The sequence below is a fragment of the Eleutherodactylus coqui genome, chromosome 5, assembly GCF_035609145.1.
Source record: "Eleutherodactylus coqui strain aEleCoq1 chromosome 5, aEleCoq1.hap1, whole genome shotgun sequence".
NCBI lineage: Eukaryota > Metazoa > Chordata > Amphibia > Anura > Eleutherodactylidae > Eleutherodactylus > Eleutherodactylus coqui.
The window spans coordinates 216,338,589-216,356,741 of NC_089841.1; the positions used below are offsets into that span (position 1 = coordinate 216,338,589).

At 45.3% G+C, this 18,153-nt stretch overlaps 1 protein-coding gene across 2 annotated transcripts in view; it reads right to left on the reverse strand.

Moving 5' to 3' along the window:
- Nucleotides 1-18,153, reverse strand: part of LOC136628370 (zinc-regulated GTPase metalloprotein activator 1-like) — a 46,384-nt gene that overhangs the window by 26,216 nt on the left and 2,015 nt on the right. For both annotated transcript variants that reach the window (XM_066604203.1, XM_066604204.1), the window contains exons 2-5: nucleotides 14,481-14,619; nucleotides 12,378-12,464; nucleotides 9,444-9,540; nucleotides 7,502-7,593 (exon numbers count right to left, since the gene is read on the reverse strand). In XM_066604203.1, coding sequence (XP_066460300.1) covers nucleotides 7,502-7,593; nucleotides 9,444-9,540; nucleotides 12,378-12,464; nucleotides 14,481-14,586 — 382 coding nt within the window. In that variant the 5' untranslated portion in view covers nucleotides 14,587-14,619. The remainder of the gene's footprint in view (nucleotides 1-7,501; nucleotides 7,594-9,443; nucleotides 9,541-12,377; nucleotides 12,465-14,480; nucleotides 14,620-18,153) is intronic.

An 18,153-nucleotide genomic window follows, 5' to 3' on the forward strand; every position in this document is an offset into this window, starting at 1 on the left:
TCATTAACAGCTTACATTCTGTACACACTTTTGTTTAGGTTTAACACATACAGCTATAAATCCTAGACATATGCACCAGTCCTATAGCTCCCATACGCCATACACTGGCATATGTCACCCACTCATTTGTTTGCAATTTGGACGTCTTAGTAGGCTTCGCACTTTTTAATGTAGGTTTAGAAAGGGGAAAAAAACAGTATGCCAAAAAACTCTTTGCACATAATGGATCAATTGGAGGCTATGCATGCGTTAATACTAGAGATGAGCGAACCTACTCGGCCACGCCCCTTTTTTCGCCCGAGCGGCGCGATTTTCGAGTACTTCCGTACTCGGGCGAAAAGATTCGGGGGGTGCTGTGGGTGAGTGGGGGGTTGCAGCGGGGAGTGGGGGGGGGGGGGAGAGGGAGAGAGAGGGCTCCCCCCTGTTCGCCGCTGCTACCCCCCCGCTCCGCCACGCCTCCCCCCGTATCTTTTCACCCGAGTAATGAAGTACTCGGAAATCGCGGTGCTCGATCGAGTAATTACTCGAAACGAGTAGGTTCGCTCATCTCTAGTTAGTACACATACATAGAGCATAACGCACTAAATGTGAATGCGGCCTTAGACTGCAGCATTTGGAATCTTCTGGCATGGTAGTCTGCAGGCTGGGACCCCAGGAGCACTAGGCCCTTTCAGCTTACTAGTCGATTTTCTACTCCTTTCACATGCTGAAGGCAAAATGAGGGTACAAGGTCAGTGCCCGTGGGCTCCCACCAATGCTAGGCCAGATTCACACGGGTGTATTTGCAAGCACAATATGCAGTGAATAGAACCCATTGATTTTAATGCGCATTAAAGAAAATTCAATATGCTCTATTTTCCTGCACATTTGAGTACCAAAAGCCCCCATAGAAGTAAAATGCGCACGCGATACGCTAGGAGATGCGTGAAACACTGCGGAATTACACAAGTAAAAAGAACACATCTTGAACTTATTGTATCACAGAAAGGGAAATATTAAAACAAACAATCACTGAAAACGGCCATATACTCACTGACACAGGAGGGCAAACATGTGCACCACCTCAGCATGCAGGCAGCAACCTGCCAAATGAGGGAGCCAAGTATACCTGTGGAGGACACCGATGAGACAGCCGCTCACACAACCTCCTATATAGAGGGGGGTGGCTGATTGGTGTATACTCCCACATAGTGTAGATACAAAGTGCCAGACCATCCTGATACATGTAGTGCACCATGCAAACAAGCAACCTATTAATGACGCCATAATAGTTCGGCTGGCTGCCCTGCACCTTAAAAAGTGAACCACATTGGTATGGTCACGCTGGGCTCCCTCGGTGTCTAGAAGAAGCACTGCATGTGAATAATACATAATAAATGCAAGGTATTAGTTGGATTTTGGCCCAAATACTTGAGCTCGCAAGTCAATTATCAAGGCTCCTGGCGTTTTTACAGTATGGCTGCCTGCATGCAGAGTTTGGTGCACATGTTTGCCCTCCTGTATCAGTAAGTATCTGGCTGTTTTGAGTGATTGTTTTTATATTACCCTTTCTGTGATGCATTTATATTAGTGTAGGGATTTGCAAACTGCAAGGAGCCTTGACGATTGGCTTGTGACCTCAAGTATTGGCTGGATGGTCTGATACTTTGTATCTGCTCTGTGCAGGAGTATACCCCAAGCAGCCAACCGCCTCTATATTAGGAGGCTGTGTGAGTGGCTGTCTCATCGGTGTCCCTCACAGGTGTAATTGGCTCCCTTATCTGGCAGTTTAGCTGCCTGCATGCTGAGGTGGTGCACATGTTTGCCCACCTGCATCAGTAAGTATATTACCGTTTTCAGCGATCATCCTGAAGTCATTAGACTAATTAGCTATTTCAATAGCTGGGAGCATCGGTGAGTATGTTTTTGCATGCAACTGAGTATAATAAAATACGCCAAAATAGCAATGTTTGTTCCACAAAAACCCATGCAAATACGCATAGGCTCGCGTGAAGCCGGCCTCTAAAGTGTATATATCCTTTCACTTTAAGTTATTTGTCAGCGCTAAATGTGAGCATAATTAGAAATAAAGTGAGTTTATTGATTGCATGATATTTGCCATATCTTTCTGAAGTCCTATATATAAATACCGCAAAGCCCCCATTTATCGGATACACCATGTTTGACCCCAGGCATCTTTAATAAGCTCAGCTCTCCAGCTCCTGAGTGACAGCTGCCTCTTTAGGACCCTTGTAAATAATAAAACTCTGCCATTTGTATTTAAATAACTTGCTAGAAGATGTCTCTTTGCAGAAACATCAGTGAGAGAGAAACGCTGACAGCACAGATCGCCACGGCGCTTTCTGCAAAGAATCACAAACATGCGCATGACAGGCCTGTCCAAACAGATGAGAGGCAGTGGTAACGGGGCTGGCCGAGGCGTCTGCGGCTGTCGCTCTGACATGATCACATGTGGTCCTTCAGCCATCACTTTGTGTCAACATTATAATACCTGTCATCTGCTTGAGCAGCTTCCAGTGGGGGCTACAGAACCCGATTGTGTCCTGATACCAATTGATTTCTGTCCCACAAAGCTTAATCGTTTTCCAATTTGGCAGAAATGGACTTTACAAGAAGCACGGGACAAATCAATGTCTTTTCCTTGAAAAGAAAATTACTGTAGCATGACAATTATTTGGCTGGGAACCTGCAAGTCACCTTTCTGAATGCGGAATAACAGAAGTGTCTGTATGGGGATTGATTCCTAGTGACAAGAGGACATCCAGCTCTTTAATGTTGAGGACAAATCTCACAACAAATGTACAATTAAGGCTGCATTACTTTATAAGCATGGTCGAAAAAGTTGATCTAAAGTCTGGTTTTAACCCACCAGCACAGCGAAGGAACGACGGACTCTTCTGCTACTTTGGTTAAGCGATAAGTTAAAATCTGATTAGTGGCTGCAGAATAAAGTGGAAGCTGAACTGTTTTCTATAGGATCTATTTGAGAAGCAATATAAAGCGGTCATAACAGGGCAGGTGATTATTATAAACCGTCATCCATGTACTTCTGGGTCAGCAATGCGGATATGAAAACATCCTGCTACCGGACAATTCCCACGTGGGCAATACACAAAGTATTGCAGGCACTGCAAGGCTTTCAGTTTCAATACAAATAAAAGTTTTTAAGAGCAGTGATTTATCGCCATCGCTGTGCAGAAACGTATGTGAATAAGAAAGATGGAACAATACCTCTGCAGCGCCACCTATTGGATGGCAGCATTCCTGTAAATCAATGTCCAACCCTTTATACAGGTATTTAAAAGAATGATTAGGAATTGACCAAAAGCCAGAATCCATACACAGACAGCTGTTTCTGGGGTTTTGTCCCTCATCAGTGTGCAGTAGGTTTCTAGCTGGGCTAGTGAGAGGCCTGTGACGTGGGTCGGGAGGGGTGTCATTACTCCTTAAGGAGACACCTAGAAAGTGAGTGAGAAGACTTTTAAGGCTATCCATGCTCCTTTGGGATATATATGCAAATAAGGAAGATGCAACATTACCTCTGCAGCGCCACCTATTGGATGGCAGCATTCTTGCAAGTCACTGTCAGATCCTTTAAAAAAAGCTTTATAATAGTGATTGAGAATTGACCAAAAGCCAGAATACCATACACAGACAGCTGTTTCTGGGTTTTTGCCCTTAATCAGTGTGCAGTAGGTTTCTGTGCTGAAATAAACACGCACGCCTGGATGATCACATATACAGTGATCCCTTATCTATCGTGGGTGTTACGTTCCAGAGACCTCCGTAATACATGAAAATCAGCGAAGTAGCAGCATTATATTTACACAAATCAATCTGCTAGGTGAACTGCCAAACAATCGCAAAAGTGACCAAACAGACCGATGCTACGATCAGTGATGAAATCATCGCCCAGGATACAGAACACATTCCATCAGCCAATAGTGTGCCATGTACAATCTCGCATTGGCAAGCGATAGTGGGGTACTGTATTTCCTGTATGTACCACAAAATTCCACGACATAACGAAAACAGAATTATATATGGTCTGTCTAAAATGCGCGATGCACTGAAGCCGCAATCATTGAACCGCGATATAACGAGGGATCACACATACTTATTTAAAGGGGTTGTCCCGCGCCGAAACGGGGTTTTTTTTTTTTTTCAACCCCCCCCCGTTCGGCGCGAGACAACCCCGATGCAGGGGTTAAAAAAACAAACCGGAGAGTGCTTACCTGAATCCCGGCGGTCCGGCGTCTTCATACTCACCTGCTGAAGATGGCCGCCGGGGTCTGCTCCCTCCGTGGACCGCAGCTCTTCTGTGCGGTCCATTGCCGATTCCAGCCTCCTGATTGGCTGGAATCGGCACGTGACGGGGCGGAGCTACACGGAGCCGGCATTCTGCACGAGCGGCTCCATTGAATACAGCAGAAGACCCGGACTGCGCAAGCGCGGCTAATTTGGCCATCGGAGGCCGAAAATTAGTCGGCACCATGGAGACGAGGACGCCAGCAACGGAGCAGGTAAGTATAAAACTTTTGATAACTTCTGTATGGCTCATAATTAATGCACAATGTACATTACAAAGTGCATTATTATGGCCATACAGAAGTGTATAGACCAACTTGCTGCCGCGGGACAACCCCTTTAACCCCTTGAGTGGCACGCCCGGAAAAGTTCCGTGACGAGCTCCACTGCTCATAGCAACATAGCCCGGAAGATTTCCGGGCTATGTATCACTATGGGAGCTGCAGAGCACAATGCCACAAGCTGTGACAGTGTGCTCTGCCTGCACAGTCCCACAGAGAACAAAGCAAGGGCTTTGAAAAACCAGCAGAAGATATTGCCGACATGTCGGCAATGTCCTGCTTTGTTTACAGGTTGCCATAGAGACCATCGGCTTGTCAGAAGCAAGCCGATGGTCTCTGTGGCAGGGACAGCTGGTTGTTAGCTGTCAGAGGACAGCTAGGTACTAGCTCTTACAGCAGAGATCAGAGAAAACCTCCGATCTCTGCTGTGTTAACCCTTTACATGCTGCAGTCTATGTGACTGCAGCATGTAAAGGGCTGTCACTGCAGCATGTAAAGGGCTGTCACCATCGGACCCCTGGAATGTGATCAGGGGTCCTGATGGATCCCTGTGGAAGTCCCCTAAAGGGACCAAAAAAAATAAAAAATTTTTAAAAAATTAAAAAAAAAAAAAAGGAAAAAAATTATTAAAAAAATTAAAAAAAACTTGTCTCCCTTTACTTTGTAAAAAATCAAAAATACAATCACACATGTGGTATCCGTGCGTCGTAATGACCCGGAGAAGGAAGTTAATACATTATTTAACCCCTTAATGACATGGCTCCTTTTTTCTTTTTTCCCCATTTCTTTTTTTCCTCCCCCCTGTTTAAAAAATCACAACTTGTCCCGCAAAAAACAAGCCCTCATATGGCCATGTCAATGGAAAAATGAAAAAGTTATGGCTCTTGAGACGCAACTGCAAAACTAGTTGAAATTCAATGATTAGACCATTTTAAAAAACCTGCCCTGGTGGGCACGACAGGGTGGTAGGAAACCTGCCACTCAAGGGGTTAAGGGACAATCCGAAGATACAGCAGTAGGATGGAGATTATATATATTATTTATATATATATATATATATATATATATATATATATATATATATATAAAAGTGACCATTTAACCCTAAACAGTACTTTATATTAACAGGTCTAGTTTAATGTGTCTTTCATAATTCAGTATATAAATGCCATAATTCAGGTACATTTTAAACAGAGATGTCTAAAACCCTACAAGATCCTAAAAGGCCAAAGATGACATCTAACAAGGACTAAATCTATGACAGAACGTGCATAGGTGTGTGAGTAGCGTCATATAAAGGAAAAAAAATCCAAAACAGAGCGCTGCAATTTCACAAGCATTGCAGCCCCTTCACTTTAGGCATTGAGAGGGTCCAAAAAAATCGGGTCCCTATCCATGACAAAATGATGCCAAATGCTAGTATAAGGGCTTATTCAGACGACCGTATATCGGCCAGGTATTCACGCCGGCCGATATATGGCGTCTCTCTCTGCAGGGGGAGGGGGCTGGAAGAGTCGGGAGCAGTGCTCTGAACTCCCATTTCCTTTCTGCCTCCTCTCCACCCCCTCTCCGCCTCTTTGCACTATTTGCAGTGAGAGGAGGCGGGACGGGGACAGAGCTATGTTCCAGGAATTAGCTCCGCCCCCATCCCTCCTCTCCTCATTGAAAATAGTGCAGGGGGGAGGAGAGGAGGCAGAGAGGGGGCGGGAGCTCAGAGCACTGCTCCCGGATCTTCCAGCCTCCTCCCCCTGCAGAGAGGGACACTGTATATCGGCCGGCATGAATACAGGCGATCGCAACTTTGGTGCAAGAAAATCGCGGCAAAATCGCATCTTTATTCACTGTTATTTGTAACGGTCACAAAGCTTTTTTTGCAGAATAATCTCACATGGCTGCCGCCCGCGATAAAATCGTATGACAAATATGTCCAATTTTCTATCGCACAAGTCAATGGGACTTTGTAATGTTAAAATGGCATCATTATCATCAAAAAAAAAAAATAAAAAATAGAGCATGCCATGATTTTTTTATCCCCTTAACATCGCATTAGTGAAAACATTGCAGATGGGAATGGAACCATTGTAAACCATTGTAAATCATCGGTTCCATAGTCTGCTTTTTTACTGACTACCGCAGCAAGTGAAAATGGCACAATTTTCTCGCCCATGTGGAGTCAGCCTTATGCCATCATTATCAATAGCTGGAAAATTCCCATCTAAGGTTACCTTAAGACTGCATTCACACGAACGTATATCGGCTCGGTTTTCACGCCGAGCCGATATACGTCGTCTTCATCTGCAGGGGGAGGAGGATGGAAGAGCCAGGAGCAGGAACTGAGCTCCCGCCCCCTCTCTGCTCCCTCTCTGCCCCTCTGCACTATTTGCAATGGGGAGAGGCGGAACAGGGGCGGGGCTAATTCTCGGAACTTAGCCCCATCCCCGTCCCGCCTCCTTTCATTGCAAATAGTGGAGAGGGGTGGAGTGGAGGCAGAGAGGGGGCGGGAGCTCAGTTCCTGCTCCTGGCTCTTCCATCCTCCCCCGCTGCAGATGAGGACAACGTATATCGGCTCGGCGTGAAAACCGAGCCGATATACGTTCGTGGGAATGCAGCCTTAGCGAGCTGACACAAAACACCTAGTGAGCAAATTACCCCTCATCAATCTGCTGGTGGCCCTGTCTATAGAGAACAACTGTTTGCAATTACACTTTTGAGCGATTTTCAGATGACAGTCATCCCATGTGAAGCCAGCCTTTATGACGAAAGGTAAGGAAAATAGGTAAGGAGGGAACCGAATTCAAAGTCTTCATCAGTCAGGACGTAGACAAATCCTGTATTGGACAGGATTTCACTTTACACTTTTCTGTATGCATTTACACACAAGTAGAGACATTGTAAAAGATGAACTTGGTTACCTGGATCGGCTAGACCTGTGGTTTCCAGCAGGATGTAGTCAAACTTCCCTTTCTTCTGCATTAGATTTTCTATTGCCTTTAGTCCACTGTCCCTTAAAGAAGTGTAAAAGATGGTAGACTATTAACCCGTAGTAAAACCTGGAACTGGATCAGGAATGTAATTGTTCTGCAGGCGGAGAAGGTGCAGAATAAAACCGATGCTTCAGTGACATTATTTCTTATGACAATACTTAAACTTGTACCTACAGTATATGATAGCAGATATGACAACTGGCAAATCTGCCATTTACTTTATTTATCGGAAATAAAGTATTCTCTGCTGAAAAATACCTCTACAGTGTTGGCCACTAGGGGTCTCCCTCCCTCCTAGCTTGCTGTCCACTCTCAAATGAATGACAGGAAACATGAGGATGTAAGAATAGGAAAGGAGGAGGCGGTGAGTTATTGTGCTCATTGACTTGTATGAGAGCAGAGAGAAAGAGGACGATAGTGAGATATCTGCTGCAGTTTATTCACATTTACACTGCTCAGTAATGCTGTACACTGACTTACATGATGTTATGTATCTCTGTGCTTGTTATAGATATAGAGATGGAACTGTAGTTCTCTGTGCATAGTCTATAACACACAGTACAACAGCAGGCTCTTCCGCAAGCCTGAGAATCAGAGATACATCTTACAGAGGGGAAAATATAGGCTACAAGACATAATGGCCAGAAATAGTGTTATTTCCCATGTACACATGGAAGCTTATTCTGAAAAGTTATCCAAAAAGTTAGGTATACTTTAATTTTTACAGCTCTTAACTATATACACGATCTATGCAATAAACCAGTGGGCAAAAACCTGTTGATTGCTGGCAGGTCCTGCCTCAACTGTGGGGCAAGTGCCAATTTCCACTTTATCCACACCCTCAAGATGTGGATGAGGTTGAGAAATTGCATCAGGTCTCAGGAGCCATCAGGTCCATGCTCTGCCATATCAGTTACTGCTGCATGGAGAGCATCAGGCTGACAGAAGGATGCTCTGCCCATTACTAGTGGGGAATTGGTGAGCCATACATAGACAACGGGCAAGGGGGAAGTGGAATCCTGTAGCGGTCTCTGATGCTATATGACTCTGTGCCCAGCATCCATATCTGCTGTGTTGGGGGCACCGTGTAGTCAATCCATATGAGATCATATAAAAGTGCTAATGAGGTGCACTACATTACACCATATAATGTATATACAGACAGCAGATTTGATGTCGTATATATGTGTTCAAGACTAGAACACTTAAAATATATATCAGAGATGAACATGTCTGACATGCATAGCTCCCAACCTATCTGGATCCAGGGGGAAAGCATTGGCGTGCCCCCACTCGCCCCATCGCTGTGCTGTGCGCATGAGAACATCACACGGCATAGCACGAACTCACAGCTGCGTGCTCCTACATCCTGTCCCCACTTGCAGTCGAGATCCATGCGCATCGCATAAGGTTGGCACTCTGCTGTTTTGCCCCCCTTTTAATAAGACATGGGTGGTCTTTAGGAGGCAACCAGTTTAATATTTTGACCTATTTAACTATATTTGATACACTTCTTTCCTGAACTACATAGTGGTTGAATACAAATGATAAAACTTGGTATAACTAGATTCTCAAGATAAAAAAAGCCCCCCAGCATTCATCACAGGTAGTCCTAGATATACATTCACTTTTTCTAATTATTAGAGATGAGCGAACGTGCTCGTTTAGATCGCTTTTTTATTCGGGGGGCGCCGGGGGTGAGCGGAGGGGAGAGAGAGTGCTCCCCCCTGCCACCCCCCGCTCCACCCTGGCGCCCCCTGAATCTTTTAGCCCGAGTAGGCAGTTACTTGAAAATAGCAATACTCGTTCGAGTAATTGCTCTAAACGAGCACGTTCGCTCATCTCTACTTATCTCTACATTATCACTTACTTTACAGAGCAGCATAGGCATCCATTTCTTAACTCCAACCACTCCTCATACAGTTCTCCAGCCTGGCTGATGGCCAAGGACTTTTCCACAGCACTGCCTGTAAAGCAAATAATTCAATGATTTGCATGAGACAAGTTACATGTTGTGAGATCCACACGGTACAATCACATCCACTTATATTTTCCTATGTGTTTGCTAGGTGGGTTTCGCATTCCCATGAATCACATGGGTGGTACAGCTGTAAAAGTGAATAAACTGGGTGCGATGTCAAGGAGGTATAGACATGATTAGATTCCTAAGTACTCTACCCTCCATGTATAGTATTACAGTAATCATAATCTACTTGTCAGATGCCATGATGTTACACTGGGCACACCTAGAGAAACACTCACTAAACCAATAACTAATGACATGCCAAAAAACAACTGACGTAAAAACTTTCCCATCAGACCACAACATCCATCAATAACTCACACAGGATTAGTTGCCAGACTCCTGGAAAATATGTAACTACAGTCATGGTGGCTTGTTGTCACTTTTTGACATTTTTTCTGACTTTTTGCTACATAACCTGCTACGAACAGTCCATTTTCATCACTATTTGTTTGTTTTTTGGATCAGTTGTGGTTTTTTTTCTAAATGCAGCATGCTCAACATATGCATTATGTTCGGGCATTTTCCCATAGGCTTCTCTATATGGATAAAAATGGCAGGGAAAAACCTTGTAAAATTAAAAAAAAAACACATGAAACTCATGCGTCTTATTACAAGTACAAGATAGTCACAGGGAGAGTACCAGATTTCCCCCAGAATTCTGTCCTTGGTGTATTGGACCCAGGAAGTATATCTCATCCAGGAGGAGCTGGATGAGATACAAAGATTCTGCAAGTCTGTTCCCTTCCAGAGGCCAATACGGGATTTTCCTGTGACCCACAGCCTGTTCAGCTGTGGAGAATCAACTCCTCGAGGAGCTATAAGATGGGTGAATACAGTGACTGGAAGACAGAACTCCCATTCCCCTTTGGAAAAGATGCTACCACATGAGGTGGTTTGTAGTGAGTTCTTGTTGAGTGGTTGGTGGTAAGCCACTTGTATAGTCAGGGTGATAAGTGTTTATTTAGAGCTGGACAAGCAGGATTTTATTTTCTGTATGTGGCTGTTTTCCTGAATTTTGATGACCAACACAGCCCTGTATGCAGTGCTAGATGGGGAGCTGCCTGGATGGGTTAGTATTCGATTTCTCTTAATTTTAACTAAAATGTATATCTTGCCAGAAAACTTCTATAATATCTGATTTTGCCTGTACTTGTATCCTCTATTTTTATTCAGTGGGTAGAGTGGGCCATATTTTTATTCCGAACACTAGGATAAACCAGTGGTCGACTGCTGACATGTCAGTTTAGATCGTGAGCTAAGTGCCACTTTCAACTTTATCTATGTCTGAGACATGAATAAGGTGGAAAAGTGTGATGAAGCTTGGAAACCATCCGCTCCATGCCCCATCTGCCTGTACAGCATGGCTGCCTGCATCTAGATACTGCTCCCATCCTTAGGCCTCGTTCACACGAGCGTGGTTATAGTGCAGTATAGGTGTGGGAAAAGACTGCGTCTAATAGAACCAATGGTTTCCTATAGAAACCTTCAGCTTGCACCTAACAAAGATAGAACATACGACTGCAATATGCTCACATCTAAGGTCTGTGGTGTGAGAAAAGCTAGGACCTGACCTATGTTTGGTGTGTGCTGCGCAGGAGTTTCCATAGACTCCTATGGGAGCTGGAAAACCTGCAACATTCAGCTCCTGTTCGTGTGAAAGGGCAATTTCACTGCTAATTAAGCTCTAGACTTAATAGCTGGAAATTGCCCGTTTACGCCATTTTTAGTGCAGTGTAGCTGCAGTCTTTTCACGCGCCTATACTGTGCTAAAGGCACGCTTGTGTGAATAAGGCCTTAAGGTCTGAGGCTCCAAAACAAGTGGTGAGGAGCCTTGTTCTATCTCAATTACTAGCCATAATGCTGCAGACAGACAAGCCTAAAGCCTGGCTCACGGGACAATGCTCTACAAATCACAGGTGGGAAACAGAGAAGAGGGCATGGGACAGTCTCTGATATTATTAACTCTGTGCCCAGCATGCATATCTCTAGTACAAGATGTGGCTGATACAGGTGAGATTGTAGAATAAGTGCTAATGAGATGTGGGATATGTATCATGCCACGCATCTCAACAGGAGCCTTCATGATATGTATGTATTACATCTAGAACACTATATGGAAGAGGTATGGCACTGGGATGAATGTCTGACGTACATAATTGTCAACTATCCTGGACCTGTTTTGTAGAACGGTTTCTCCTCCTGTCACTTGGCCCAGTCACTTCTACTGCCTTCATACATCAGGCGGAGGTAAACCGTTTAAAGGCGTTTTCCACCGAAATTCTTTGCTGACCTATCTTCAGGTTAGGTCATCCATGGTTTTTTTGGTTGAGGTCTACTGCTCAGAACCCCAGGCGATCAGCTGATTGGGCGCCAGCTTATCAACGCCACAACACATGGGTACGAAGCTGCTGCTCTGACCAGTGTAATTGCAAGAACCGCTCACAGTAGTGTCTATAGGTGTTGCAACTGCAGTTACAAGCTCCAGCCACTGCAGAGGGGTCGAAGAAGCAGCTTCATACCTGTGTTGTGCTGGTTGCAGCGGACGTTGGATCAGCTGGAGTCCCGAGGGGCAGACCCCAGCTGATCAATCATTGATGACCTATCCAGAAGATGGGTCAACAGTATTTCCCTAGAAAATCTCTCTAGAAATGGGCTACTACTTATTGGCAAACTCCATGTGCTTGTCCCACCGGGCTAAATGTTGCCCCCATCTCCAGTATGCATTCATGAGGTTTTGTGTAATAGTAAATGACTTAGCAATAAAAAAAAAAATCTTACCTTCACCGAACTCGTTAACAATGACTGCAATTCTTTTGTTATGCTGTTCTGTCAAAATGTAATTTAAAAGTGTTGTCTTTCCAGCACCTTAATAAAGAAATGAATGAAGACTTATGAAACAGTGCACTGTATATGAACAGGAACAAAATGGCAAATGAATCCTCTAAGCAACATTATGTAGAGTCAAATATACCAGTGCGTGAAAGAGTTTACGAAAGGCACTCTTACTGATTTGCATTGTGTATTCCATGGGTCAGCTCTAAAGCTGCTATATCATGTTTCACCACAAGGATGCGCTACTGCATCACATTACACTGTAAAATCAGTAAGTGCAGGGGGGGTCAGAAAAAAGATAACCGGAAATGGTGTTTAGGTTCTACCTGTTGCAGTAGTTATTACATGGGAAACGTATAACTACCCCGCTATCTCTCAAACATGGGTATAGTGCAAGTATAACAGAAGACCGTGTAATGCTTCATTGTGTGAGCTCCACTGCAAAAACAATTGATGTGTATGTTTCTAAGGCATAGACTGAGCAGCCTGCGGTGGTATTTACATGCACTGGTTTTGTGGTAGTGTCTGTCTTGTTGTGATTTGAACAAGCCTGGCATGTGTAAATACGTCCTTAGAGGGAATGGGGGGGGCGCAAATGAACGATTTTAAATTAAAGATTCTGCGATCGCCATAGGTGCGGAAGATCTGTGGTGAAACACGGGCATTGAAAGGCATGTATTTTCCTTCACATTTGCGGGTACGAACTGCATATTCTGTGAGTGGAAGAAGAAAAATTTGCAACATGCTATATTCCGTACAGACTACCTCCCTCAGAACTAGGCGAGGGGCAGAGACTCCCTCACCTGCGCGATGTCTACTACTTTCTGAGGTTTCCCTGTCTAATCTTTTTCTCCACACAGGCGATACGCTGTGCATACACGTACGTCAACGCGGAAAAATGCTTGCATCCATGACCAATTACTTTCCCCGATGGATCGAATACATGAGGAATTGGAATAATTTGTGAGAGTCTGGATAAGGGTTTACATAGGGCAGCTATCATCTAGTCCCTTGATAAAGCAAACTCAAGCAACCGTTCCATGTAAACACCGCTAACTACTGGGTGACAAGCGAGAATTTGTTCTAGTCACTGGTTAACTGTCTTGTGTAAACAAGCAATCACCGACTTTCAACTATTAACCAACAACTTTGCAGAGGGGTGTGAACTTGTTCAGCGTGCGCCTCCCACGAACACTGGCTTGCTTGTGCCTCCTTTTTTTTTTTTTTTAATATTTTGCCCTCCCGCTTAACACACAGGTTCCTGAAAACTAATATATGTGAGTGATCCTCAACCGGACAGTACCTGACGACCTGTGAAAAAATACTAGCCGCTATCATTTCTGGCTGGTTTTGATCCAGCGAGAGACCAACAGTGCGTGATCATTCAAAGACCGCTTCCAGGTATTTATGTGCTTGGCAGCCAATCGCTCTGTGTAGTCCCTTTAGTAACTAATCAAATGAAAGTCATCCCATGTGAACCCACTCTTGGAGAGCATATTGTGTGACTCTCATATTTAAACCCCAACATTTTGTTTGGTTTGGTTGCTGTAACATGGTACCATACCTAGGTCCAAAGCAGCCTCGGAGGACTTCCTAAAAAAGGTTCTATGAACCTGGAAAGGGGCTTAAAAGAAGTTCGAACAACTGGACGTCAATCATTCAATTGTCCATAAGATCTACAAGTGGAGAAGAATTCAAACAACCGCCAACTTGCCCAGGTCAGGCCACCCAAGCAAGTTAAGCACAAAAGTATAGAACATCGGTGTCAAAGTGCATGACTCTATACCTTAACAGGCTGTAAAAGTTAGATGACCATGGGAAGTGTTCCAGGAAAACATTTGCTGCCCAAAGGGCAAAAAAAAAATAAAAAATCTGAGCAAGACCAGAGTTTCCCCATGAACACGCAGGAAACCACCAGAGGATCTAGAACAATCGTAGTGGTCAGACCCCTACTGATCAGCTAGTTATCCTCTGCATAGGGGATGACTTGCCGAGATGGGAATATCCCTTAAGTAGCAAGTAATATAGCCAAGGGTGGACAGCACCTACCTAAGTAACCCGTTATGATGGTAACTGGAATCTTGCACTGCGGTTGGTCGTTCTGTAGGGGAGCTATTATGGGAACAAGATCTGGACAGTCTTCATCTTCCGCCATGAAAACAATAGAGCGTTACACTGTTTAAAAGAACTGACAAAAACGGGGAGAAAGTAAAAAATATACATTAATAATCAATAAAGCATCTGCACAGACTAAACTTACTAAGGACCGTTACACATCTGCGACGGAACCTTCGGCCGGAGGTTCCGTCTGAAAATGCATTCAAGAGCCGGACAGGTGGGTGGAAAGTGGGCAGACCCAATTATAGTCAATGGGGTCCACATGGCACTGTTCAGTTTTTCGGCCGCGGGGATTCCCTTTTCCTGCTCCCTGACCTGAGCAGGAAAGTGGAATCCCCAATGCAGGTGTGAACGCACCCTATATTTAATTGCCAGCATCTGCTGCCAGGTAGTCCTTGGACCAGCTATTAAGCCACAAGTGACCTGTCTGCTATACACATCCTGGGCCACCAGCGCTGATGCAGAACCTCCTGCTCCTTACAGCAGCTTTACACAACACCTTGTCTCCCGTCATCCTGAAATAGGCCTCTTGCCTTAATCAGACGCATTATAAAAACGGCCACAAATCCGGGGTCCGTGCTGACTAGGGAAACGCTTGTGAATTCCTCCTTTGTCATAAAGAGGAGGCTGTCCTTGATTCTTCTATTACTGGCACTGAAGTGACCCTCAACAACACCAATCTTTGTTTCTGCTGATTTCCCCTTACACACTCGGCATTGTCAGGCTGCCGCTGCCTTTGGGAAACTTTTAATTAAAGCATCTGATCACACACATCCTGTTTGGTAGAAATAACAGGCAGAAGCCTGAGTCGTTCTTCAAGTCTATCCAAAGTAGTAGTGCAGAGACTTCAGCCGCCCAGAGTAGGCACTTACTGCCAAGCAGTACTGGGGAGGCGGACTACACATCAACCCATTTCTCTGGGTTTCCTCTAGTTCCTCGTTTCCCTCCGATACCCTAAAACCGACTGACAATATTGACCCTATTGTGATTGGATTACGATTAGAGATGAGCGAATAAACTCGTTTCGAGTAATTACTCGATCGAGCACCGCGATTTTCGAGTACTTCTGTACTCGGGTGAAAAGATTCAGGGGGCGAGGGGAGGGTAGCAGCGAGGAACGGGGGAGCCCTCGGGGAGCCGGGAGCCCCCCCACTCCCCGCTGCAACCCCCACTCACCCACGGCGCCCCCCGAATCTTTTCGCCCGAGCATGGAAGTACTTGAAAATCGCGGCGCTCGGGCGAAAAAGGGGCGTGGCCGAGTACGCTCGCTCCTCTCTAATTACGATCTTTTTGGGGCTGACTGTTACAATGTCTAATACGGCGGGCATCAACAATTAATGATGGAGATGCTGTGGGCGCTGGTACCAGGTCACTAATGGAAGCAGTATGGCTGGTGGCAGTGACGGACCCCGGGGGGGATTTATCATGCACGCACTTCTGTTGTGACTTGCTTACATCTAAGATGTGCCTGATTCTTCAAGGTGTCATATACAGAATGTTAAAGAAGGCGTTTGCACCTAATTTCTCTGTGGTGTGAAAGTTTGGCGGACACTTATAAAAGTTTTTAAACCAGCATTCTTTCATAAAGCCGCACATTTTTGCTAAAGTCCAATTTGCACAAAAAGTTAAGACTTCAACTTTTTGCACAGGGCTAGCCACTTTTCCAAAAAGTGGTCAAGCTTGTCCGGAGGAGGCGTAGCCATCCCAGAGCAACACGTTCATGAGAATTAAGGCCAGAAACTGGCATAAAGTAAACGTTACTAGACCTGGTGTACATTTCTATGGAGGTGCAGGTATGTACCCAATATATGAAGCAGCGTGCACCTCTGGAGCAAATCATATTAAGATCGGCAACTGAAATGCCGTTCTTAATGCCTCCCTTGTGCTGAAGAGACCCCTTTGCGCCCACAAAGCATGGTCATTTGCTTGCAGCAAACAGACTGGCACTAATGAGAAGGCATGGAGGTGATCACTGCTATGGGGGACACTTGTATGGGCACAGAATACACTGTTCTTCAATGAAATCCTTCCCTACACAGGTAATGTGTCAGGCGTGCTGGAAAAGCATTTACTCATCCAAGCCCAGAAGGCAGACCGTGGCAAGGCACACCCCGGCTTGTGGTCTGGTCAAGGTGGTTAACATGACAAGCAGACGTGTTATCCAAAATATCAAATGACATCCGCTTTTCATCAAAGTAACATTACAAAGAAGCCAACGTCTCCCTCGACCGTCACCCGCTGTACCCGTCACTGGAGGGCCTCTCGGGAGCCGATTATAACTGTATACAGGATCTCTTCTGTATCTAGGAACCTTTCTGTCTGATCATGCCCGCCAACACCAGCCTGCCAGCTACCAGTACACTGCCATCTGCAAAGAGGAAACCTTTCAGGGTCTCATCAGAAAGCCGTTACTGTTGGAACATCGTGGCGGTTACATTCACACCCCATGCAGAAGGTCTTTCCATAGAAGTTGCTCTATGGATGCTTCATTGAAAAAAAGCTGCAATTTCTGCAAAACCCCATGTATGTGCCATCTGCCTGCCGTGGTTGTAGAGCGGGCACCACTATCGGTATGTGAATATGGACCACAACGGTCCTGCTGGATCAAGGACTTCTACAGGATATTTGGAGGTTTAGTGATGGATATTAGTACCAGCAACATGAAAACTATTAGCCAAGTGATCGGTGAGGATTTCACAAATCGCAATCAGAAACTGTGGCAAGACGTGGGCTTCATCGTGGCTTCAGGCCATAGGGGAAAAGTCAGTCTGTCCAGGGAAAAACCTAAAGTTGTTGGGTTTTTTTTTTTCTTTTTTTTGGGGGGGGGGTTCTTCTTTGGGTCCTTCTTTTATATAGAACAGGGGTATCAGCGATGATCGCTCAGTGAGTGAGGTAGCGGGGAGGAGTGATCTCCAGCCTACCCACCTCCAGTCACCGTAAACTGGCCGTCGTTCAGAGATGGTCTACACCGGCGGATGATCGTTTTTATTTATTTTTTTATGCCTGCAGAAACTGGCCGAACAATCACTCATGGTTCAGTCGCCGCCGGCATTGGCACTGAATTATCATTCAGATGATCCAGCCATGTAAAAGGGCCCTGATTTTCCTACTAGTTTCAAGCCACACAGGGTTCTTTGGCCCAATGCCCACTTGTGGCTTTGATTTGCAGAACCTGCGCGGGTGATCCATAAATCAAAGTCGCCCACAGAGATGCATCCGCAAATGATTTTAAAGCATTTAAAGTTTGTTTTTTTTTTGTTTTTTTTCTCTTCCTCCTGGCGCACGGATCGCACATTGTGGGAGAAAATCGCAGCATGCTCTGCTTTTGGTAGCGGATTCCGCGGGGCAGCTTCCATTGAAGTCAATGGAAGCCAACATAGCTGCAGCTCAGCTGGCATTGTGGCTGCTCCTCGGGCAGGCAGAACATTAAAAAAAGATCAAATAAAATAATGCACTGCACATGCGTCAGACGTATTCGCTGTGCTGAAGAAAGCAGATATCGCTGGCGCAGAGGAGAGGGAGCCGGAGAGGTAAGAAAACTTTCCCCCCCCCCCACCCCCCCCACCCCCCCCCACCCAATGTCCGCCGGCACGGCTGGTTTCTG